This window comes from Adiantum capillus-veneris, chromosome 6 (assembly GCF_014529385.1).
Source record: "Adiantum capillus-veneris isolate H3 chromosome 6, ASM1452938v2, whole genome shotgun sequence".
NCBI lineage: Eukaryota > Viridiplantae > Streptophyta > Polypodiopsida > Polypodiales > Pteridaceae > Adiantum > Adiantum capillus-veneris.
This window is the reverse complement of record NC_140936.1, coordinates 159,574,377-159,600,564: the sequence shown is the minus strand read 5'-3', so window position 1 is coordinate 159,600,564 and position 26,188 is coordinate 159,574,377. Positions and strand designations below refer to the sequence as shown.

Below are 26,188 nucleotides of genomic sequence, written 5' to 3'. Positions count from 1 at the left end.
CGTCAAGCGCAATGGTGCGCATCTTCCTGTACTCAAGTTTTGACCAAGATTCTGTAGCATTAACCTATGCAATGGCTCTAACCATCCTTTTCCATTGGTCAGTTCTCAAGACATTCAAGCTAATGTTGTACTCAATAAGAGTGCGCCACTGCGCGCAATCTCCATCTCAGCCACTCTCTGCCGCTCCTTCACCCAAGACTGGGAATTTACCTGCGAGCGACGGCAAGGTGGTCTGCCTCGGCGCATGCACTTCACTGTCCTCTTCATCCTCCTCTTCTTCCACGATCCGCGCTCTCTTTCTACTATCAGATGGCTGCCCCATTGTACTTGTCTGAGACTCAAAAATGTCCTCTCTGAAAAGAGCATCTTGCAAGGCATCCTGTGTCTGCTGGGGCCCTTTAACATTGGCTGCCGCTGATTGTTCTGGAAAGTTCTCAGCAATTAGCTTATCCTTCACAACTTGGGGTACTTTCTTGCATGCACTACAATTGTTCGTGCAATTAATCCCTATCAAATGCCTCACAACTCACATGATTGTACTTGTGACCGAGAAATTACAATACTTGCATGACCATTCGCGGCAACCGGAACCCTTTTGAGTTGGAGTGTTGACGACACGGATAATATTTGTGTGTTCCTTCCAGTAGGGATTGGTCAGCTTCGGCATTCTTGCTCCTGTTGCAAGATTCAAGAGTATTGAGCAAAAATCACACGAACAAAAAGCGTGTGTGTAAGAGAGAGACGGAGGGAAACACGAGAGGGAAGCTCCAACAAGTGTGGAGTAGAGAGAAACACACACGAGACACATACCTTCACTTTGTAGCAACTCTGCACAGGCTTTTTCTGGTTCTGTTTCAAAGTTCCGTCTAACAGAAAGGCCTCTGTTTCGAAAAGTGGGTTTTGTGGGATTCGAGAGAAAATTTGGGAGAAAATAGGGATCGCTTGGCCAATTTGCTACCTTCCGCGGCCAAAAAGGCCCCAAAAAAAAAAAATTACGTACAAATCGTTCCGTACGTACAGTATACGTTATGTACGATACGTACGTACGGTACGGATCCGTACATCCAACCTTGTTGTATGGACTCAGACTTTTGCTCAAGGCGATAATCTCGGATCTCGGTAGGGAGTCCACATCAAAACCGCTCAATTTGTTCTTTGAAAGTGACCTTCTTAAACAAAGAGGTCGGTAGAAAAGAATCCCAAAACCTTTCACAATATGCGTCCAAAGTGTCAGCCGTGGTCATCCGAAGATGCTTCCAAGCGGTTCTCATATCTCGTTTGTACTCCTGGATCAACCAAGAAGAAATAAAGAGCCGTTTGAACTTCAACCGGGCTTCTTTCCTCAGAAGAAGAGTGGACCATCATATTCTTGCATTTCCCTTCAAAAACGATAATGCCCTCCTGATCTTGGAGTGCTCTGAGTAGTGTCCTCCGGAGAAGGCTATATCAAACTACTGAATGAAAGCCAAAGCCTTCGAAGCATCTCGGAAGCCGGAAAAGGATTCAAATTTCACTGATTGTCCACCCTCTTTAAATTCCTTTGTCTTTTTGTTCTTATTTTCGAGGAAATCATATTGGTTGGCTCTATAAAAGTGTTTCTTCTTTGCCTAAAACATGTGATCGTCGGAGTCCGAACTATCAGAGGATGACTCCTCCGTAGAACTATCAGAAACTGGTCGAAATCTGATCTTCTTTGCCTTTTTCTTGTTCTTTCCAAAACTTTGTTTCTTGCGTCGCTTCTTGCCCTTTCTGTCCTCCTCGCTCAAGTTGGAAGAGGAAAAGCTAGAAGAACTGTCGGAAGAAGAGGAAGGGTAGTCCTTCAAAACGCACACGCTTCTTCTGTTTTCGTGCAATTGCATTGACAGCCCAAGTAATCGGTGTAGTCAATCCCCTTGTTGCGCTTTTCCAATTGTTTCTTCGATGGTTTCTTTGATGGCTTCTTCGTGTCTAGAAGCTGATTGATTCGGGTCTCAACAACATCGTGAAGTTCTTCTTCAGTGAAGATCCTCGGAGTAGGAGGTTTCTTGATTGCCAGTTTGATTGGTGTCAATGGCCTCCTGTCACTTGGTATGCACTTCATCCATCAACTGTGGGTCAAAAATTTTGCATACTGGGGATCCTTGGCAAACTGAAGCATCTGCTTTGCGCACTCGTCAACCCGCTGTTGACGTTGCATCTCCATGAGTTCATACTGTGAGGGCCGGGGTGACTTGTACTCATTCTCCACTAAATCGCTTGAGTTTCTCGTACTGCCTCCCACCTCAAGGGTGGGAGATGGAGTCGTCTGATTCTCTTCGGAATCCAGAAGTGCTGCGAGGATTAGATTTCCCTGTCACGTGACACATCTAACCCTATGTGTACGTGGACAAGCTACTTCATGACATGGATTCAGTTCAGTTAGATTAGGAAGTGTTCTGGCACTTTTGTGAGTCTGTTCGCAGACCGTGCATGTCCAGACACTTAGAGTAGATGCATATCCTCTGGTTGCACACAACATGATCATCAAATTACAATCAGCACCCATCAGTAGCATTTTTACAGTGCATAGACATATTTTCCCTATTTTTGACATTTTTCACTTATTATTTTTAAGTGACTTTTGTTGGGAACTAGGTAGGGCAATTTGAGTCAGGAAATATATAAGGAAACCCTAGCGCTAGCATTTCTGGCAAAAGAGGCAGCAGGGACCGGACATCCACGATGCACCTTCTCAAGCAAGACCCCCCCCCCAAACTGAAGACTTAGCGTTTTTGCATGATGCAAGCCTAGCGTTTTCACACAGAACCAGCCCTGGCGTTTTTGCACGGTAGATCAGCCTCGGCGACAACAAGACATAGCAGATCAGCCCTAGCGTTAGCAGGTTCCACCGCAAGACAATTTTCAGCCCTAGCGTTTTTGCATCAGCATAGCGTTTTGCAGATTCACCGCAACGGAACACCAAGAAGCATCAGTGTTTTCAGCTTTCAGCATTGACACATCGTAGAAGAAGTCCCGAACCTCGCAGATCTCACCTTCCCGCAGCAGATCCTCGCCGCACGGTCAGATCAATGTGTCGATTCCTAATCGTGTTTTTGAAGAGTGACAGGAAACCTTAGAAAGAAGGGCTTGTCCAGCCTCCCCTTGTTTCTCTTTTCACTCATTGAGAGCGGACCGTGCACTTAGCGGCCTGCCAATCGACGTGAGGTGGGAAAAAGCAACCATAGTGTGAGTGCAAGGCCGCCAAGGGGTGCGCCCGCGGAAAAGAGAAGAACTCGGGTGAAGAGAAGATCCTTCTCTAACACAGATTGCAAGCTAAAGAAGAACCTCAAGATCCTCAAGAACCTCAAGACCCTCAAGAACCCAAGAACCCAAGTTCTTCGTGAACTTAAGAACCAAAGATCTCAGTGGATGGTCATCACCAGAAACGGAATGGATACTTCACACGGAGGTGGTGAGCATGGGAGTGGCGAAGAAGAGTTTTCCCCACCAAGAGGTTCTTCTGACCCTCCCCCTTCCCCATCTACGCCAAGGATTGCACTAACTCCTATGGAGGCTTTCGACAAGATGATGGACAGGAAGATAGAACACGAAACAAGAAAAGCAGAAAGAAAGGCAGAACACACAGAAAGAATGGCAGCCATAGAGCATAAATACAAAAAAAGAAGAGCCGAATTGGATCGCGAGCGCGAGCAAGTGCGCTTGGTGGTCAAACAGGGAGCCCGACACATGCAAGAGTTGTTGCGACTTTTTTCTATTGTGCAGACGCAGTTTGAACAGAATCAGGAAAAGGAGACTCTCAGTCTCTTCTTTTCCAAAGCATGACACACATGATTTGCCTGATAATAATAAGCATAATGATTTGCATGATCAAGATGTGATTATTCACGAGCATGATGATTTGCATGATCAAGATGTGATTTCTCACAAGCATGATGATTTGCAGGAAAAAGATGTGATTGTTCACAAGGATGATGGTTTAGTTGATACTTTTTCAAGTGAAGCTAACTATCACCAGGAGGTGTATTTTTCCTGTTGCCTTCCGTAAATAAGTATTTTTATTTATTTTTATTTTTACTTGTTTTCCCCGGAACCCTTGAAAAGGCGCAAGTGGACATTGCATGGCCAGTGTGAAACGGCTACGGCCGAATAGGTTTCTCACAGCGGGAGTCTGGGTCGGTCAGTCTGGGACTGGTCGGGCCAGTTAGCACTGAATTCTGATGTGTGGAAGCCTGTGCGCGCCAAATGAAGTCTGGGCCACTCGGAAAGTCACTTATAACTTTATAAGTCAGTGGGAACTAGAGAATTAACTCAAAAGGGGCAAACTGGACACATGGCGGCTCCAGGCAGTTTTGCCACTTCCAACATGAAGAGGGGGCGCCCAATTTGAGAGAGGAGGCTGATTTTTGAACACAAGTGACCTACAGTGTGTGTGTGTGTGTGAGTAGTGGGTGCAGGTCTACAGCTTTAATGGAAAGCTTGCCTTCTCCTCTGTCTCATGTAGCGCGATGACTTGCTCTCATGCATCTCTCTCCCCCCTTTGGCACATATGGTAATGGCCCACTAGTTGGGCTACTCAGTTGAACATGTACAGTTCTGGGGGTTTATGCGCGTTTGTCAAGGCAAGAGCCTTCAGAACAGGAACCGGATTAGCTAATTGCTAATCCCCCACAGGTACGCACACTTCCATCGCGAAAGGTTGCGAGTTCGGAGAGTTTTCTCGCGTGAAAACTCGTCCAATTCACACGAGAACTGTCCCATTGCGTGCAGGAGCCCTTGGGACACGCGTAGGCGTGTTCACTCCGCTAAAAACGATCCGAAACAGCGAATTACAGCCTGCTGTGTTTTTCTGCAGGTTTAGGGTTTCGCACCTAAACTACAAGGGAACACCGGGGGAGCCTCGTCAGAGCCTTGGGATGTGTGTACAGGCTTTTGGGCACCCGGCAGTGAAAAACAGGGAATTACAGCCCGCTGAAATTCTGTGACAGCTCACCAGAAAGCTTCCAGATAGCGAGGGAATCCGCCCTAGACAGGTGCTTTTGACCTAAAGGGGTTTTTGTGCCGTTATGCTGCCAAAATCAGGTCGAAAACCTGCGTTTTCAGCCCTCGCCAGGTTTGGACAGCTTTGTGAAAGCTTGTGCGAAGTGGTCGGATTGTCTACCTTAATTTGAATAAAGAAATACCGAAAGGGGCACCAGTCTTTGGGGCCTATAGGGTGTCGGTCTCGTGTGCGCAGTGACATTCTAGTCGTTGGACGCAACTGTGTTCTCTTCCCTTCTCAGTGTTCTCTTCCCTTCTCAGTGCTCTGTGTAAAGTTAACAGGTAATTGAAATAGTACCGCCCTCTACGTTGTACAGGCAGGTTAAATGGTTCCATCGACAGGATAGTCACTTTTTCTTCAAAAAGTGCAACGTGGATTGTTGTGGGTGAAAGCAACACAGAGCTTGTCGTTATGGCAGAGAAGAGAGACCAAGTACCTGAAGAGGGATCTTTCTCACATGGCACGGAGAAAGTTCCTTCAACTCTTCAAGAAGAGGACAGGTTGTTTAGAACTCAATTGCGTTGTTGCATGGACATGTTTCAACAGTTGGCTAACAACCCAAGGATGCAGGAGTTGTTACAGGCTCCGACACAGGGTTTTCAACCTCCTACACAGGGCATGACTGAGCAGTTGCAGAAAAAGGAGATTTCCAATGCGCAGAGGACTCATGATGCTCGAGGGAAAGCCCATGTGGTTGAGCAACTAGCGGTGTCCAATGATCCAAAGCAGCTTGCTTTAGCTGGACAAGAACCGTTTGTGAATGGTCAAGGGAGTAATGAACACGCTATGCGTCAGACCCTTCCATTACCTAATACTTATCTTGGTTATTTTGGAGGTGGTTCTGTTTCAAGCTATGGCTGGACCTTCCACAGGTTATATATGCCAGGGAATGTGTTCGGGACAATGCAAACAGGCATGGGTAACCCTATGTACGCGAACATGGGTGTCCAACCAGGTTTTCAGGGTGCCTATGGCCAGTTTCGAGTGCCTGGAACACAATTTGGTATGGCTGGTTTTTCGCAGCCATACGTACAAAATGCAGATATGACAAGGAAAACAGTTGATGCGAGTGCTGGAATGAACACTCATGGAGCACCACTGTTACAAGCACCTGTTTATGATAATGTGGCTCCTTTGAGTCAGCTGAAGGATTACAAGGAAGGTGGGCAGGGAGTGAAGTTTGAAACTTTCAGAGGAACTGAGGACCAATTGAAGGCTTTGACCTTCATACAGCAGTTCGATGCAGCTTATGTTGGAGGAAACTTCACGGAATCTTCAAAGATACGCAAGGCTGCCACTTTCTTGAAAGGGAATGCGCTTCAATGGTGGACCGCATTCTTGAACCAGGGTCAAGCCCCAACAACGTGGGTCCAATTCAAACAGCTTTTTGCGCCTGCATGGTTGACAAACACTTTTGAAGTGGATGTGATGACAGAATGGCACGAGTTGAATGCTAAACAGTGTGCGAGCTTGGAAGAGTACAATAAACAGTTTTGGGCCGCGTTGTTGCCAGTCACCTCTTACAGGTTTGTGCCATTGTCAGAACAGATTGAGAAGTACTGTTGCGGATTGCCCAAGAAAATCAGGGACTACTGCACAAAGACTACTGTCATGAATATGTTTCAGTTGATAGAGAATGCAAGAGTGGCCAGCAATCTGTGGAAGGGAGATTCCGATGGAATTAATAGCCACAAGAAAGGGTCCCAAGGCAAACAGTTTTCAGCCAAGGGCAATGTTGCAGCAAAGCCTTCTGAGCCTCCCACAAAGAAGCCCTCCACTGAAGAAGGTGATACGTCCAAGAAGCAGTCTAAGTCTTCTTCGGGACGAGGACAAGGACAAAAGAGGCATTTTTTTGGCAAAACTTTTGAAGAACGGAAAGCTCTTAGGGAGGCCAAGAAATGCTACATTTGTGAACAGGAAGGACATTTTGCAAATGAATGCCCACAGAAGAAGTCACAGGATAAGGATGACAAGTCAGACCATAAAGGGAAGAAGCCAAAGCCAAGTGCAGGACTTGTTCCAGATTTGGTTGGAGACCAGCCAAACACAGATGCCACGGAGCTGTGCAGAGCTTGGGGCAAAGTTAGAGACCAGACAGTGTTGGTTTTCTTTGATCCAGGAGCCCGTGCAAATTTCATATAACCAGAATTGGCATCAAAGTTGGGCATTCGTGCAGAGGAGATGGGTATGACAGGAGAAGCAGGTTTGGCATGCCCAGATCATTCAGAGCCTGTTACTACCATTTTGGGAAAGCTTCGTCTGCACATTCAGAGCTATGTGGATGCGGAAGAATTTCATATTATGCCACTTGAGGGCTGTGATGTGTTACTGGGTATCCCATGGTGTTACAGGTTGCATGCTATGGTGGATACTTACAACAAAAAGATTACCCTTGTACATAGAGGAAAGACTCATGTCCTTGATGTAAAGCTTAAAGGCGAGTTTGTTCCAGTTGTTTCTGCTTCTGCTATTTCATCTGTAATAAAGAATCATCTTTCTGCGTACTTGATCTTTGCAAAAGAAGTACCTCAAGTTGTATCTAATTTGTCTACCTTAGACAAAGACAGGTCAACTTTTTTGAGTGGTTTCACTGATTGTTTTTCGGACTCTTTGCCAAGGGAGTTACCTCCTGAGAGACCTGAGGATCATAACATAGATCTTGTGCCAGGTTCTAGTCCACCGAATAGACCACCATACAGGGTTAGTGCAACCAAGCAGAAAGAGATTATGAGTTAAGTCAACGAGCTTTTAGAGAAGGGGCTGATTCAGCCCAGTTCATCCCCTTTTTGTTCGCTTGTACTCCTAGTGCAGAAGAAGGATTGTTCATGGCGCATGTGCATTGACTATCGCGCCTTGAATAAGAATACCATCAAGAACAGGTTCCCCATACCGAGGATAGATGACATTCTTGATCGGCTTGAGGGAGCGTCATTGTTTACAAGGATAGACCTAAAGAGTGGGTACCATCAGATACGCATTAGGCCAGAAGATGTTCATAAGACTGCGTTCAAGACAACATTTGGTCTCTATGAGTTTCTTGTCATGCCATTTGGTCTCACAAATGCTCCTGCCACGTTTAATAGAATGATGGACAGAATTCTTAGACCACATAGAAACTTCGTGGGTACCTTCTTTGATGACATGATTGTCTATTCAAAGTCTGAAGAGGAGCATAGGGATCACTTGACTGCAGTTTTCAATGAGTCACTTCCTTGGGCACATTCTTTCAAAGGATGGGGTACGCATGGATCCCGCTAAAGTGGAAGCAATTAGGTCATGGCCAGACTGAAGTCCGTACATGACATTCGAAGCTTTCTAGGCTTATGTTCCTACTACAGAAGGTTCATCCGAAATTTTGTTGAGATTGCTTCTCCACTCCATGCACTAAAAGGAAAAGGAGTTACTTTCAAGTGGACAGCCAAGGAAATTTTAGCGTTCAAACACTTGAAAGAGAAGCTGACTTCAGATCCGGTAATCATTTTGCCAGATCTTTCAAAACCTTTTGTGGTTCAGTGTGATGCGTGTGGCCATAGTCTTGGTGCAGTTCTAATGCAAAATGGCCGAGTAGTCGCATATGAGAGCAGAATCCTTTTGAGGACTGAAAGAAACTTGCAAGTCTATGAGAAAGAATTGCTGGCAGTAATTCATGCTCTCACTAGTTGGAAACACTATCTGCTAGGGGCTGATTTTGTTGTCCAAACGGATCATCAAACCTTGCGATATTTTCTCACACAGACGAAGTTGTCTGAGAAGCACATGCGATGGGCAAACATCTTGTTAATGTTCCATTTTCAGATTGTGCATGTGCAAGGGAAAAAGAACGTGGTGGCTGATGCATTGTCACGAAAGGCCCAAATTTCAGCAGTGTCAATTCCGTACCATTGTGAACTAGACGAAATGAAGACACAATATGCTGAAGATTCAGATTTTGCAAGGATCTATGACCAGCTTGTTGATGGGAAACATCATGAGCACTATATGCTTAAGAATGACTTTCTCATGATGCATGGAAAGTTATACGTTACTAAACAGTTACGGCCAAAGATTTTGATGGAAAGTCATGCTCCACCTTATGCTGGGCATCGTGGAATTGATGCGACAGTGAAAGGGGTTGAGGCATTCTTCTATTGGCAAGCTTTGCGTCAAGATGTTGACACATTTGTAAGATCGTGCTTAGTATGCCAAAAAGTCAAATTTGACAGACAAAAGCAACCGGGATTGTTGCAACCATTGTCGATCCCAGATAGGCCATGGGAAAGCATAGCAATGGACTTTATCTTTGATCTTCCAAGGACGCAAACAGGCAATGATGGGATTTGGACTATTATTTGTAGGTTCAGTAAGCAACCCATTTCATTTCTGTGAGGAAGAAGATAAAGCAAGAACACATGGTCAAGATATTTATGAGCAATATCTTTAAATATCACGAGATGCCTCAGTCAATTGTCAGTGACAGGGATCCATGTATGACGAGTCTTTTCTGGAAGGCATTGTTTGAGAACATGGGCACTACGCTAAAGTTCTCTTCTTCGTTTCATCCGCAAGCTGATAGACAGTCAAAAGAGGCAAATTCTATTGTTCTAGACCTGCTCAAATGTTATGTGTCAGAGCACAAGGCAACTTGGGAACACCATCTTCCATTGGTTGAATATGCTTACAATAACACTGTGCATACGTCAACAGGTAAGGCACCATTTGAGATAGTGGAAGGAGGGAAGAAAGTCCAGTCCATTTTGCAAACTAAGGACAACATTTTTGAGGCAGACAAGTATGTGCAAGATATGGATGAAACATACAGGAAGATAAAGATTGCTCTTGAGAAGACTCAGGCTAAGCAAAAGAAAGCTGCTGATCGTCACCATCGTGAACTTGTATTTTCACTTGGTGATTGGGTGCTTTTGCGCTTTGAAAAGGCCAGGTTAAGGAAAAGTAAAGGCAAGGAACGCTTGTTTCCTAAGCTCAGTATGCGATATTATGGTCCTTTTCGGATTTCAGAAAAGATCAGCGATGTAGCTTACAGGTTAAAGCTACCAGAAGGCTGGAAAATACATAATGCTTTTCATGTCAGCCTTCTAAGACCCTTTGTTGGTAATGTGCCAGAGAATATGCTTGATGAGGAACAACCCGAAGTGGAAGAATTGGATGAAATCCTTGTTCCTGAACAGATGTTGGCACATAAAGAAAGAAAGGTTAGAGGAAAGGTTGCAAGACGCTATTTGGTGAAGTTCAAGAACTATCCATCGTTGGATGCCAAATGGATGGAAGAGTCTGAATGGTTGATTCACCTCAGCTATTGCAATTGTATCTTGAAGCCTTTCAGATGGAACCCACAGTGACTTGATCTAACCTTTTCTGGAGCAAGGCAAGAGCATGGTTCATGATGCTCAAGAGAGTAGTTAAGCAATTGTATCTACTCTTTCCATACAGAATTTAGATAGAGAAGTTTGTGCTTGAGAGTACACTAGAAGACTTCTATGCTTGATATATGTGTCGTAGCCAGGTTGGTGGGATTGTTTAATCGTCCAACACGACATTTCCAGAAGCATGTATATCTTGGATTCCCATCATAGAATATATGTGATATCAGGAGATACCGCATGTGTTATTGGCATGCAAGCGAGGTCGCTTGCAGTATTTCAAGGGTGGGGTGTGTCACCAGGAGGTGTATTTTTCCTGTTGCCTTCCGTAAATAAGTACTAGGTATTTTTATTTATTTTTATTTTTACTTGTTTTCCCCGGAACCCTTGAAAAGGTGCAAGTGGACATTGCATGGCCAGTGTGAAACGGCTGCGGCCGAATAGGTTTCCCACAGCGGGAGTCTGGGTCGGTCAGTCTGGGACTGGTCGGGCCAGTTAGCACTGAATTCTGATGAGTATGGAAGCCTGTGCGCGCCAAATGAAGTCTGGGCCACTCGGAAAGTCACTTATAACTTTATAAGTCAGTGGGAACTAGAGAATTAACTCAAAAGGGGCAAACTGGACACATGGCGGCTCCAGGCAGTTTTGCCACTTCCAGCATGAAGAGGGGGGGCCCAATTTGAGAGAGGAGGCTGATTTTTGAACACAAGTGACCTACAGTGTGTGTGTGTGAGTAGTGGGTGCAGGTCTACAGCTTTAATGGAAAGCTTGCCTTCTCCTCTGTCTCATGTAGCGCGATGACTTGCTCTCATGCATCTCTCTCCCTCCTTTGGCACATATGGTAATGGCCCACTAGTTGGGCTACTCAATTGAACATGTACAGTTCTGGGGGTTTATGCGCGTTTGCCAAGGCAAGAGCCTTCTGAACAGGAACCGGATTAGCTAATTGCTAATCCCCCACAGGTACGCACACTTCCATCGTGAAAGGTTGCGAGTTCGGAGAGTTTTCTCGCGTGAAAACTCGTCCAATTCACAGGGGAACTGTCCCATTGCGTGCGGGAGCCCTTGGGACACACGTAGGCGTGTTCGCTCCGCTAAAAACGATCCGAAACAGCGAGTTACGGCCTGCTGTGTTTTTCTGCAGGTTTAGGGTTTCGCACCTAAACTGCAAGGGAACACCGGGGGAGCCTCGTCAGAGCCTTGGGATGTGTGTACAGGCTTTTGGGCACCCGGCAGTGAAAAACAGGGAATTACAGCCCACTGAAATTCTGTGACAGCTCACCAGAAAGCTTCCAGATAGCGAGGGAATCCGCCCTAGACAGGTGCTTTTGACCTAAAGGGGTTTTTGCGCCGTTATGCTGCCAAAATCAAGTCGAAAACCTGCGTTTTCAGCCCTCGCCAGGTTTGGACAGCTTTGTGAAAGCTTGTGCGAAGTGGTCGGATCGTCTACCTTAATTTGAATAAAGAAATACCGAAAGGGGCGCCAGTCTTTGGGGCCTATATGGTGTCGGTCTCGTGTGCGCAGTGACATTCTAGTCGCTGGACGCAACTGTGTTCTCTTCCCTTCTTAGTGCTCTGTGTAAAGTTAACAGGTAATTGAAATAGTACCGCCCTCTACGTTGTACAGGCCGGTTAAACTAACCTTATTGCAGTTTCAATCAATGACGAAAAACCGATCTTGGCTCTCGAGTCGAGGTCCACAGCACCCCCGCAGGAAGATTCAATCAATCACGGAGAACCGATCTTGGCTCTCGAGTCGAGGTCCAAAGAACCCCCACAGGAAGTATTATGTGTTCGACTGATTAGTCAATATGCATTGTTCAAGTGTTTCATTCGTGATGCTTTCCTGTATTTTAGTCACCGTCCTTATGTAATCCCTTTTCACAGGCATGCCATATTGCACATTGAACACGATTCACTCATGAATGAGCACGAATGTATGCGGATTACTCATGAAAAGCTGAAATGTTTGTATTCAAGGAATTCACATTCCATGTCTCTTCCTTGGCATGACACAGTATCCGAAAGCGCACAAGAAGGATTGAGCATCAAGCATCGGCATTTCCATTTTGTTTTGCCACAGTTGATTGATTTAGATCAGAAAGTCAAGATTCGAATCCATTGTTTGCGTGTGTTTGATGAGCGGTTTGGCACTCCGTCTCTATGTTCATCTACATTGCATGCACAATCTTTAAAGAAGACTAGAATTTTTCCAGTCACTTTACATGGAATGGGTATGTTCATGTTTTTGTGTTGAAAGTGGTTTTAGGAATTTTCATCCTCGAAGATTCTTGAAGAAGGTAGACGCATGACTATCGACGAAGTTGGAGCATTGAAGGAGCCACAGATGACTTTGTGTCGCTTTCGGCGCGGCCCAAAGAAGCAAGCGTTGCAGACCTTTATGAAGTTCAAGTATCGCATGACCCACGTATCACAGTGGGCCGGTGAAGAGTCATTTCTAGGATTCCATACGCTATTGGCAATCTCCCTCGACGCCACACAGTTCGGTACCAGTACCTCACTTTGAAAAGGAGGGGATGTCATGTGACACATCTAACCCTATGTGCACGTGGACAAGCTACTTCATGACATGGGTTCAGTTCAATTAAATTAGGAAAAGTTCTGGCACTTTTGTGAGTCTGTTCGCAAACCGTGCATGTCCAGACACTTAGAGTAGATGCATATCTCCGGTTGCACACAGCATGATCATCAGATTACAGTCAGAACCCATTAGTAGCATTTTTACAGTGGATAGATCTATTTTCCCTATTTTTGACATTTTTTACTTATTATTTTTAAGTGACTTTTGTTGGAAACTATGAGTCAGGAAATATATAAGGAAACCCTAGCACTAGCATTTCTGGCAAAAGAGGCAGCAGGGACCGGACATCCACGGTGCACCTTCTGAAGCAAGCCCCTCACCCCCCCCCCCCCAAACTGAAGACCTAGCGTTTTTGCATGATGAAAGCCTAGCGTTTTCACACAGAACCAGCCCTGGCGTTTTTGCATGGCAGATCAGCCTCAGCGACAACAAGACATGGCAGATCAGCCCTAGCGTTAGCAGATTCCACCGCAAGACAATTTTCAGCCCTTGCGTTTTTGCATCAGCATAGCGTTTTGCAAATTCACCGCGCCAGGACACCAAGAAGCATCAGCGTTTTCAGTTTTCAGCATTGACACATCGCAGAAGAAGTCCCGAACCTCGCAGATCTCATCTTCCCGCAGCAGATCCTCGCCGCACGGTCAGATCAACTAACATTTGCAGTTTCAGCCCGGAAAACGCAGATTTCAGCATCTGCGTTTTTAGTGCGTCGTCGTTGGATCGTCGTCATCGACATCGTCGCTGACATAGAGTCAGAATTCAGTAGATAAAGATTTGCAAATTTCAGCCCTTAGCATTTTCAGACTTCAGCCAGTCTCGTCGTCGTCGACATCGTCGGCAAGTCCAAGCATTGTAGACATTTGTGCAATCAATAGTAGACCGCTCTCGCCATAGAGAGCGGGACCTTCGAAGGAGGGTTTGACAACATTCTGGTGTCGTATACTTCTCTCTCTATCTCTCAATCTCAGCACCTTCATTCACAGTGTTTATCCACTTTGTTTGTGATCACTTGCCAATTCTCACATTAAAGGAACGGAAGGCTCTCCCTTCCGTAAGTAAAAAGGAACCTTGAGCACAATTCGGAGCACTCATCTTGAGCAAAGTTCAACATTCGCTTCTGCTGCACCTTACATTCCCGATAGAAGAGAAATCGGCCATGCTCTGATACCACTTTAACAAACTTGGGCACCCCAGGTCTAGGTTCTGTCGCGACAAAATAGAGATTCAATTAAATCACTTAACAATTTATGAGTCGACACGGCCCGGCATAGTTCCAAGCCAAGAGAGATTGGCCCCAAAGACTCGCGCCACTTTGGTATTTCTTTTTGTATTAATCTTTGAGCAAAGTACAACTCCCACGGATCCTCAGCTCTCAGACTCTGCGTCCAGATGCCGTGAGAAGTGAGGCCCTTGGGCCCTCCTTATTCTTACAAAGGGATGCTAAAAGCAAAGCCCCAAAATCCATAAACTCAAAAGCAAGGAGTCCCAAAAGCAATTGACTCCAAAATCTTTCCCCAAAAAGCATCAACGCAATCTTCGGAATCCCGTACCGTTTTGCCACGTCAGCAGTCAACACAAAAAGCGAAATTCCGTACAGGCTGCCACGTTAGCAGTCAGCGTGTTTCGCAGGTGTCAGTAGAGCTGCCACACCAACGTGCCGTACAGCCTGTCAACGCCATTTGCCGACGTCCGTATTGTCTACCACGTCATCAGACTGCCGTGTGTGTGTCCATGTGGCACTGCCACGCCATCAATTTCTTACACATTCCAAGCCAGGCACTTGGTTGGAACCGAGGGAATGGAAACGGAACGCCATTCCCTTCCTAGGCATAATCGGAACGGCAAGCAGAACGCGGAACGGCAGCATCTAGAACGCCCAAGTTTGAAAACATGGCTATTTGGGGCAGCTCTTTTAAACTTTGGGAGGGAAGGGGGGAGTGCTCTTCCCATCCTCTCCTATATAAAGAAGGGCTTTAAACCCTCTCTTTCAAGCTCTCAACCTCACCCTCTTCCTCTCCCTCAAGGCTTCAAAGTTCAACCCTCAAGGCTCAAAGCCTCAACCTCCATCACTCTCAAGCCCTCAACCTCATCCTGTCCCTCTCCCTCTCCCTCTCCCTCTGGCCTCTAGGCTCCAAGACTTCATTGTATATACCTTCATAAGTTCAGAATAGTCTGAACTCACGAATTATAAGAGGGAATAAAGCACTCATAAAACTATAAAAGCAAGGGACACACGAAAAGAAAAGAAAAACAAAAACAAACAAACTAACTAACTAAATCACTTTGATTGCTTCGAAACAAAACTAGATAAAACAAAACATTATTAACTTAAAAATGTTTTCAAAAAAGGTATGTGTAAAATAAGTTGACGCAACTTACTTGGCTTAAAACAAGTACTCAACTTTAAGCAAAAAAAAAGGATAAGACATCTTTAAAAAAAAGGATAAGACTTCATTGTAGTTCAAGCCTCAAGGCTCAAGCTCCATCCCTCCCTCAAGGCTCACTCTAGAGTCTTAAGCTCCATCTGGCATCCCTCCCTCGTGTAAACCTTAAGCATTATTGAAGAGCATGTCTAAATAGGACTCTACTTGGACTAACGGGAGTTCTACTAACACATAGGTTCAATCCACCATAATTTAGGCATATTTTAGGTTTACCATTCCAACCCCAGTTCTCGTTCCGGTACCTCGGGGTTCCCTAGTTCCGGAAACATTCCGGAACTCCCCGTTCCCGTTTCGTGTAACTTTGACATGTAGAACTCTATAGCCTATCAAGTATACCATCGATCATGGGTATTGAAAACATGTTCTTGATGGTGATTTTAATGAGAGCTCTATAGTCGATGCACATTCTCCGAAATCCATTCTTCTTAAAACTAGAAGCACTGGGGAGCAATAAGGTGATGCACATGCTCCGAAATCCATTCTTCTTAAAACTAGAAGCATTGGGGAGCAATAAGGTGATGTATTAGGTTCAATTAGACCCTTTTCAAGCAATTCCCTCACTTGGTTCATAATTTTCTCAATCTGGGCTCTACTTACTCTGTAAGGTGGCCGGTTCGGTGGCGTGCTGTCGGGTATCGAATCAATCGTATGATCTTCAGAGCTCTCAAAAAGTAGCTCTCCAAGCAAACTCTCAGAAAAACAATCAGCTTGAGCTTGCAAAAATCCTCGTCTTTCTTTCTAAATAGATCGAGTCAACAAAGAGACTTGATTTTATTAATTTGGAAATGGCCAAAGCCAAAGTGGGACAGACTCGCCCTTCAATTTTACATCAAGAGTTATTTCTTTGCCTTTCTCATTCTTCGAAGTGGCCTTTCTTGCCCGATAATCAACCACGACACCGTTCTTGTGGTACCAACGGATCCCCAAAAGGACGTCACACTCCTCCAGAGATGTAGAATCCTAAATACCCCTGGCAATGCAGCCGAAGTTTGCCTATGACATGTGTAATGGCGACATCTTTCCCTTCTGCCGCTAGAACTGCCTTCATTGGTGTTCCCACTTCGTCACGCGTAATTCCAAGTCGGGCCGCCAAATACGTTGAAATAAAGTTGGCCTTGGCTCCCCCGTCTATAATAGATTTGGACATAGCCGAAGGTGTAGAGCAACACAGATGAGAGAAACTGAAATAACTGAACAAAACTGAGAGAAAGAGATGACACCACACAACACAGCAGAGTTCTACTCCAGAGCTATAAGTGTAGTAAGGGCAATGTCCATTGGTCCTCTCTCTATCATATAGGGATCCGTCATACGGATCATAGGGTGCGGAAACAATTTTCTTTTATAAAATCATGCTTTGGACGGTCGTTAGGAGACGCTTTTCACGTGCAAGGGGTTTTGGGCCTTAAAAGAGATTAAAAAATAGGCAATTTGGTTAAAAATCCCTACATCCCTTAACACCAAAACCACTTAGTACTAAATTTGGTTCCACCTTGTCTGCCTGCCTGAATCTTTTCCTTGCGCAATCCCACGGCAAGCATAGTTGTATGTAGTGGGAGTGTCACACATTGTGTCGAGCATAATTGTCTCCAAAAAGCTTGTCAATAGCGTTCGAACACAAAGGAGCCATCTCAAGGTAGAGGCACACCAAAGATAAATCCTTGAATCTCGAAGTAGTTCACGGAATTGGGGCCAAATTGAAGAAGACCTCCAAAGTGGACAAAGAAATTGAATGTCAGCCTCCTCCACACTGAACTAACCCCAGGGGTTTTAATAATTGAGATCCAAATAGACTAGAGCATAGTGTTCTACTCTCTGTAGCATTCAACGATCATGTCTAAAAATGCAAAGAGAAAGGGAGAGAGGAAATCGTTGGAGAGGGGATTGTTGGGCTGAAAACCTCGCGCACGCCGCACACACCTCTGTTAAATGCTTCTACTTCTCAAACGTTGCGCAATGAACTCCTCCTTTTGGTACGCTGCTGCCTCCATATAGCCTTGCTGTTACCGCCTCCCCCAACGGATCTCCCACTACTCGCTTGTCTTCTCGCATCAGCACTCCCACGATCAACAAGCCGAAAGCTTTGATACCATGTCATAGTAGACGATGCAGAAGCAAAGAGATAGAGAGAATGCACGAAAGAGAGAGAGAGAGAGAGAGAGAGAGAGAGAGAGAGAAGAAGAAGAAGAAGAAGAAGAGTCTTTTAACGTCGTAGGAAACTATCCACAGAGAGAGAGAGTCTCTAAACCAACACACTCGGGTGTCTGAAATATTGTGCAGGGCATTGATGTACCTCCTAGTTCTGAGGATGTAGGCGATGTTGAGGATGTTGCAGGTCTTGCTGCAAGGATTGTTGTTGTTAGAGTTGTTTTGCCTACGGCAGAACAAGCTCGTTGGGATGTAAAAGATGCACAGGCTCATGCATTGATTGCGTTGTCTGTGAAGCACACTATTACTCCTCACATTCGTTTAGCCAAATCTGCAAAACAGGCTTGGGATATCCTAGTTGGTCTTTATGCAAATCACAATGAGGCAAAAATTGCATTGCTGCGTAAAGAGTTGGAGTCGAAGATTATGCATGAGGAAGATAATATGAACACTTTCTTGCTGGTGTCAAGGATATCAATGAGCATTATTTCTGAAGGTGAAGTCATTTCAAACAGTTTCCTTGTGCAGACTGTTCTTGATGCCTTGTCAGATTCTTACCAGACTTTTGCTAGTACTTGGAGACTTATGGACCAAGAAAACCTTGAAGTTGTCAAGTTTGATGCATTATACACATTGCTATTGCAAGAGTCGCTTTCCAAAAAAAACAAGACTAGACAGCGTGCAGTTGAACATGCCTTTATTGTTGCTCAAAGAAGAGGTGGTAACAGTAATGCAGCCACTTCTCCTGGTTCTTCTGCGAGTGGAAAATCACTTGTTCTTAATGCTTCTGCTGGCAGCAATTTGTCTAGAAATTCAGGTGATAAGGGGCAAAAGAAAATGCGTTGCCATTATTGTAAAGCTAATGATCACTTGATCGAGCAGTGTCCTAAGTTGAAGACCAAAGAGGATGGTTCCACAACAAATGAAGCTATTGTTGAGTCTTCTGTGAAAGGAGACTGTGATGCTGATGTTTATGCAGAATGGACTTTTAGTGCAGAGTGCACTTATAATCCTCTTGTCCATTATGCATGTATGTCAGTTGTTGCAGATTCACATGTGTGGTATTTTGACAGTGGTGCTACAAAGCACATTACCTCACATCATGATTTGTTCACCTCTCTTGAGTTTGTCCCTCATGGGAATTCGGTTACTTGTGCCAACAATGCCTCTTACCCGGTTCAGGGAGTTGGAATAATTGTGCTTACTGCTGCAAATGACAGTTCTTTCACACTTGTTGATGCACTTTATCTACCAGGGATCAAGAAGAATCTTTTGTCTATATCTGTACTTGCTAGACTTGGTCTTGTAGTCAAATTTGTGGATGACAGATGTACAATACATGATCTCAGTTTTGGTGATGAAATTGTTGCATTTGGTATTTTATGTTGTGGACTGTATAAGCTCACTTTATATGACAAGTGTTGGCAAAATTTTGCAAATGTAGTTGGGATTCAAAGGCTATTTCAGATGCAAAACTTTGGCATGAACCTTTTGATCATCTCAATTTTGTTAGTTTCTTGCGTTTGCAGCAATCTGATATGGTTGCTTCTTTGCCGCCTTTTGTAGCACCTGTAAAACATGTCTGTGAAGGCTCTATTTTGAGTAAGATGCAGCGTTCTAAGTTTCCAAAGGATGGTTCAGTTAAGGCCACATGTAGGTTGCAGCTTGAGCATAGTGATGTTTGTGGGCCCATGCAAACTCCGTCCTTGGACAATTACCTTTACTTCGTGACTTTTATTGATGATTACTCCAAGCATGCATGGGTATATCGGCTTAAAGCGAAGTACGAAGTATTTATGTGCTTCAAACAATTTTTGGCTATGGCTGAAAATGTCTCGAAATGTTCCGATCGAGAGGGGAGTATATGTCTCATGAATTTTAAGCATTTCTGGCTAGTCGTTGGATAAAACACCAATGTACAGTATACGCCCCAGCAAAATGGTGTTGTTGAGAGGAAAAACAGGTTACTTACGAAAATGGCACGATTGTATAAATTTAATGCATTTCTGGCTAGTCATGGGATAAGACAGCAATGTACAGTGCCTTATACGCCTCAAAAAAATGGTGATAGTTGAGAGGAAAAAAAGGTTACTTACGGAAATTGCACAATGTATGGTCAAAAGTCAAGCTTTGCCACATTCGTTTTGGCTTGAAGCCATCATGTGTGCCACTTATGTACTTAACATGTGCACTCTATGACTCCACATGAAGCATGGCATGATAGAAAGCCTTCTATTGAGCACATGCATGTTTTTGGTTGTTTGGCATATGCTTTGTTGCCACAAACAAAGCGCAAAAAATTGAATGACAAGGCTGTCAAATGTATTTTTGTTGGTTATAGTGCTTAAAGCTAAGGTTACAAGTTGTATCATCCACAAACAAAGCGTATTCTGGATTCACGGGAGTCGGCTTTGGTTCCCAGCACTAGGTATTCAAACAGATGAAAAGGACCCATACTTGATTTACGTCAGCACCAAAGATGCAGGGTCCACTGAACCATAACAATCGCAGCACTGAACAAGCATGCTATGTTTCTTGATGCACGTTTCAGTCATAATATTGAACTGATCTTCATTTCTCACCTGGATTAAACTTTAAATATGTTTTTTTAACGTGCCTTGCATAGGCCACCTCATGTTGAAAAAGGAACTAAACTCTCCAGTAACAGCACTAGCTTTTCCCAGTTTCTATGCACCACAACATTATACCCTTTCATGATCAATTTTTAAGCCACTGAAAACACTTTTTAAGTATGAAGACCAAGGGTTAATCTCTGTAAAATTCGGTTGCCCATTGCATGAAGCAAGTACTACCATCAAACTGACATAAAGAATGCAACGCAGGCACTACCAATATTTTTCCTGCTCAAGATAAAAATGAAATATAACAGCTGAATAGTTCCACTAATCTTACCCACCTCAACTTTGGCATGGAGCTTATTATCATTCACGTTTCTTGCAAGGTACTTCAGAGCATCCGAATTTGGATCATTTGCAAACACTCGCCAAACCTTCTTCGCTGATGACAAAGCTAGAGCACCTGCTCCTGCATAGACGTCACCTGCCATATCGACCCATTACTGCTAAGCAACTAGCTTGTGCGGAAAATGTCAGGTTTTAATTCCACAGCAATAAGAGCGCAGATTGCCTATGAGTATATGTTAAGTTCCTGTAAACAGAGATTTATACTAGGTTGTTTAATCGCGCATTATTATAAAGGACACAGTCTGATCGTTTTCCAAGAACAGATAATTTGCGAATTTTAGTTTTTCTGATGTGAAATACAACGTTTAACAACATGACCATGAACAACCGGGATTGTTAAAAAAGACATATATATAAAGAAAATAAGAGGAGGCTTTAGTGCTTAACAATTTTCCCTTTCATACTTGTATAGATAAACCTCAATAGGCAATATTTACATGATCTTCTTTCAGGTGTTAGAGTTCTGATTAAACACCTAGAACCATGCATAATGGCCACCACTTATTATAATAACTTTTTAAAGCAAACGAGAGAGCATAAGAGATGAACACCAAAATCTATGGTCAAAATGACTTCTCCTTGACAATATCCAAGTAAAGAAAAAAATATGTGTCTATTTCAACAAGACACACTTACACAAGAATCAGAAACGTCGACAATGAAGTAACCAGAGCATTCAAGTACAAATATCAAGAAGAAAAAAGGTAAAACTTCTGCTCTTTAAAACAAGTTTGGGAAGGCACCTACATACAATATCCTTACTGCTGAACTTCTGGATAAGACGCTTCCTTTCACCTGCAAGCTCTGAATCCCAATGCCTGCAAGCATCAAGTCTACTTACCACCAAACCTCTTGCTTTGAACATATATAATATTAATAACGTATGTCATGCATCGGCTTAAACAAGGTAACACTGCAGCCAATAATGAAAATGTAGCCAACCGAAACGAAATAGAAAAAATCTAAGCTTATGTCACTGATTGCGGAGACATGTTGTATACCTTGTTCTCCACTGAGAAGATAGCTACTATATTGAGTTAGAACTCTGGTACTAAGTAAGTTATAACGATATCCAGAAGCTAGTGAATAAAGCAGCTCAATTGTCAAGTGCAACACTTCCACAATCCTTTACTTCCTTTCCTTGCGTTAGTGATTCCTTTTAGCTTGAATGATGGTTCCTTTTACCTTTCCTTGAAGAGATGGAATAAGAGAGTGCGGTAGAGATGTGTAGAGGGAGAGAGAGGGAGAGAGAGAGAGAGAAGAGAATGACACCCGATGGGGTCCCAATCAACCCTCTCAAGGGTCCTCCACACCGTTCCCGATGTGGTATTTGCTTTAGATCGCGTAAATGGAATGTACACACATGCAATACCTCAAGGGCAAACTCTACTGACTCAAATGATGATTGTCGCCACAATAACTCTTCACGACGAGGCACCTCCGGGGCTGATTTGATGCACCTTTGGATCCTTACCGATGTGGGATTGTGGATAGCCACCAATGGGTAGATCTGGGGCTGAATAGCGCTCTCAATGTGAGAGGAATGAAGGGCTGAAAGCTAACTGCAAAAACATAGATCTGAAGCGTAAATCACAACAGATATCTCTTTTAAAGCAAAGCTGAAAACACAGACCTGATGATGCCAATGATGGACAACAATGGAGCACTCGAAGCCGGTGAGGGAATGGCTGAGGGGAGGCTCAATGGGCTGCCGAAGGACTGGACCGCATCTATGAGGGCTAGCGCTTGCAAATCTATGCACTCCCGGCGACGAAAGGGCTAAAACTGAAAATGCTGGCCGATCTGTGGCTTCTGGAGCTAGCACTATGCTGAATCTGCAAAACGCTGGCTACTGGGACTCCAAAACGCTAGGGCTGATTGGAAGCAAGGAAAATGCTCGGGCTGATTTGCTCTACTTGCTTGCGCCACGCAAGCAGTGTGAAATTGCTAGCCTAAGTGCTCCCTTTATAGGCCTGAAATTTGGGTTATAAACCAACTAAGGGCTAGGTAGGGCAAATTGTCCACCAGACCCAACATTTAAATCATAAGAATGATTTATTAATAAGTTTGGCCAGGGAGTCGGTTTCCCCGGCAACAGTCGCACATCTGCCTACCAGGGAATCCGATCGAGGCGGGGAATAGCTCATTGGATTCCTCTAACCTAGAACTATATGCACGTCATGCCAGATGCCCGAACAAGCTCACAAAAGTGCCGGTACTAATCCTCCTAGGATTCTAGAAACTCCCATCTAGAAAGAAGTGGAAAACTGACTCTGGAAGTTGATGAAGCATGTCCACATGGCACACAGAGCCATGTGCACGTGATATCAATAAGTCCCTCAAATAGTCTCATCATGCACTTCTAATTTCATATTTAGTTCCCCTAGTCTACCAACAATCTGGTAATAAATGACAGCAAATCAAACCAAAAGCAAAAAGTGCATACATTGTTGCCAAGTTGATGATGAATTGCATTTCATTTTCGACAATGCTTGTAACAAGTGAGTGGTTCCCAGCTAAAACCTCAAAAGTAGGGAGACTCCAACCCTCCACTGGTTCTGGTTTATTAATCACCGTCTTTACTTTGGGGCGATGCTTATCCAGAATCACCTGTCATGCAAGTTCTTGGCAAATCAAACATCAGATATGTGATCTGAATTTCACAAATCATGCTTTGGCTACTGAAAGGGGCTGCCGGCGGGGGTGGTGGTGGTGAATGTGGGCCTTGTGTTGAGCATGAAAAGGTTGGGCTGTTTTCTGAGTCTCACCCAAAATTATAAAGAGGGTAAGATAATTGCTGCATTGTCACAAAGAGAAGCAGCAAAAGGGAAAAAAACATTAAACAGAAAGAATAAGCAGATATGAAAATATCTTTCAAAAACCCACTAATACCTTTCCTAGGAAGAATTTCACAGAAGAATATTGCTCTCCCAGCTGTAAAACTGCTACATGGCCCAGAACCTTGATGGGAAGTGGTAAGGTTTCTCCACTTGGAAGAAGAGAGCTTATGATCTGTATGTGCAGGAATAAAGTATAGATTGTTTTGTATTATAAAACTAAGATGAAGTGATCATAAAAGATAATATTCTTGCCAATGTGTTGAAAGAAGTGTTTGGTAGCAATCAATCTTACCTCTTCCATTGACCAGTACTTGTAAAACAAAGTCAGAGTACAAGACACGATTTCTCTCCTTGGTCCTCCTTTTCCATGACCCGAGCATTCGTTTAGCAACATCTACAAATGCAGCATGAGATTCAACAAGATAGTCTCCCTGATACAACTTGATCTCAGAATCAACTACAACAACTCAAAAAAGAAAAACAAATAGTTTATCCAAAAAGCTATGAATTCATGACGGACAAGCTGGTACCAAAATCTCAAAAAGTGAGAGGAATACGAACCTTTACGGCCATAGGCAGCATGGATTTTCCTGCATATTTTGGATCCAACAACAGCAGTCGAAAAGGGCCTCTCCACCTTCCCATGCTAGAACCAGGAAGAAGAAGGCCAGTGTCCAAGTATAGCTCTTCAGTCTGGCCACAGCTGTCTCCTAATTCAACCATATAATATTTCTTTGAATGTTGTTTTCCGGTATTTAGTCGACTCTCTCTCTCTTCTTTAATTTCTTTTAAAGCCTTACGACCAGGGCGGGAGATGCACTCTAAGTACTTAAGGTGACGAGAGCTCAACTTCTCTCCAGAGTTGGCACGCTTCATCATTTGCCCACTAGGAGCTTGAGTCCCATAGACAGCCTGAAAAAGTGAATCTTCCACTCCCTCTTTGCTTCTCCTCTTCCCGTTCGCCCATAACCTCACGGTGTCCCAATCCATATCATCTCCCTCCACCCTTGCAATATTGCTTATTCTAGGCCAATTAAGTAAGTGCCCTTTCAAGCGATCGGCAAGGCTCTCACACTCTGCTAATGATACTTGTAGAGCCACTAACCTGTAGGTACGGGCAAAAAGTAATCGATTGAAAGCTCTGCCTAATGGAAGGGATGGAACATCATCACAAAAACTGATTTCTTGGGATAGAAGGTTATTCCTTCCGCGTGAAGCACGTGCAACAACACCACTACTGCGAGCATAACTATGAGCCATGCCTTGTTCGTCGTATTCACAATTAGTTGTATGTGCATCTCTTCCACTTGCAAGATTTTGAATTTTCACATCCCCAGAAGAGACCAGCTCTGAGGATGACTGGAACTGCTGCAGTTCTTTGGGTGTTTCAATAAGATTCTGGCGAGGCACGTTTCTTTGAATTGAAACCTCACGTTCAGAAACATCCCCAGGCACTCTCTTAAGCTCTTGTTCTAATTGGAATCGTGGAATGCCCAAAACTTGTCCCAAGTATTTGCCTGCACCAGAACTTGGATGCTTTCGCATTTCACCATTATAATCATGACTTTCATCATCTTCACCATAGTCAGAATCCTCATACATGGGTACATCATCGAATGAGAACAAATCAGAATCGTCGACATTACCATCTCCAGTGTCATCATTTGAGTCTCCCCTGATTGGCAGAGAGACTCTGCCCCGGGCAGAGCGCCTCTTGTCTGCTTGTGTGTGATTGCGATTGAGATCGACACTTTTCTTGGGTGGTGGTTTGGAAATATCAACCGCAACTAGACGTGCATTCAATCGCGCCTTTTCAGCTAGTAACAGGGAATCCAAGAGGCGTGCAGGGAGCCTCTCTCCTTCCTCAAAGATGGGCCTGTGTTCGTAATCAAAGCGGACGGCTAAACAATGGTGATGCTTGAGCTGTGAGTGTACAGGCAAGCCCCTACAACACTGGGGCGCAAAATCAAAGCAAAATGTGGGGCTGTTTACTGCTAGTCCTTGCATAGGAGAAGCTCAGCGCAGCCGGAGCAAAACTAGCTGCCAACTGAACTAGAAAAGATTCAGAAGAGCAAATTGAGCCCAGAGACTCCCTCTCTAAGGGTGGGTTCATTAGAGAGGTGGGTTCAGAGTCCAGAGTGACGTGAGTCGGATTTGACGGCCATCCACCATGCCAAAGGCTTTCAAATTGTCATAGGAACGGCAAAGAAGGAACCAAGATGTTCACAGCATGGTGGAATGGAAAATCGCCCATCCACGTGGATTGGGAAGATTTTGAGTATATTGTCTACTGAATGGCATCCACAAAAATCGCTTGTCCAAAACAAATTTTGATATATATATTTATATATATGTTAAATAGTTATAAAAGACATTACAGACTTCAAATTTTAAAGCTAAAGCTCACGAGTCACTAGTGACACTGCTCCAATGCTCACCCTAAAAGAGTCAAGGCTAAAGCTCAATGGGACCTGGGCCCAAAATGGGGACTAGAGCCTAGAGGGAATTTGGAAAGTAGAGGGAAAATCAATTTAGGGGCAAGGCTACGAACTCCGGAGTCCGGACATCAATTTGAAACCTGCTTACAAGTTTTACACACAAATTTTAATTTGAAGGATAATAGGCTACACTGCTAATTTCAGACTCTCTCTAAGGTGGGTTCAGACGATGGCGGCGGTAATCTTTCTCCGCCACCTGTCCCCTTGTTCACAAGAGCTCGGTTAGGTAACGAATGAGCTGCTGGCAGCAGCAGGCGGTACTCTTCCTCTTTTCATATGCCACCTGTCCACCACAAGA

General features: G+C 44.2%; 1 protein-coding gene across 6 annotated transcripts in view; it reads right to left on the bottom strand.

Moving 5' to 3' along the window:
- Positions 1–25,492, bottom strand: part of LOC147456602 (tRNA (guanine(37)-N(1))-methyltransferase 1-like) — a 54,257-nt gene extending 28,765 nt beyond the window's left edge. For 2 of the 6 annotated variants that reach the window (XM_086515032.1, XM_086515036.1), the window contains exons 1-6: positions 23,954–25,487; positions 23,685–23,786; positions 23,445–23,564; positions 22,999–23,162; positions 21,300–21,370; positions 20,486–20,628 (exon numbers count right to left, since the gene is read on the bottom strand). In XM_086515032.1, the coding sequence (XP_086371158.1) occupies positions 20,486–20,628; positions 21,300–21,370; positions 22,999–23,162; positions 23,445–23,564; positions 23,685–23,786; positions 23,954–25,399 (2,046 nt within the window). In that variant the 5' untranslated portion in view covers positions 25,400–25,487. Of the gene's footprint in view, positions 1–20,485; positions 20,629–21,299; positions 21,371–22,998; positions 23,163–23,444; positions 23,565–23,684; positions 23,787–23,953 lie in introns of all 6 variants that reach the window. The other 4 variants (XM_086515035.1, XM_086515034.1, XM_086515037.1 and 1 more) reach the window with 3 other exon arrangements.
- Between the last annotated feature and the right edge of the window lie 696 nt (positions 25,493–26,188).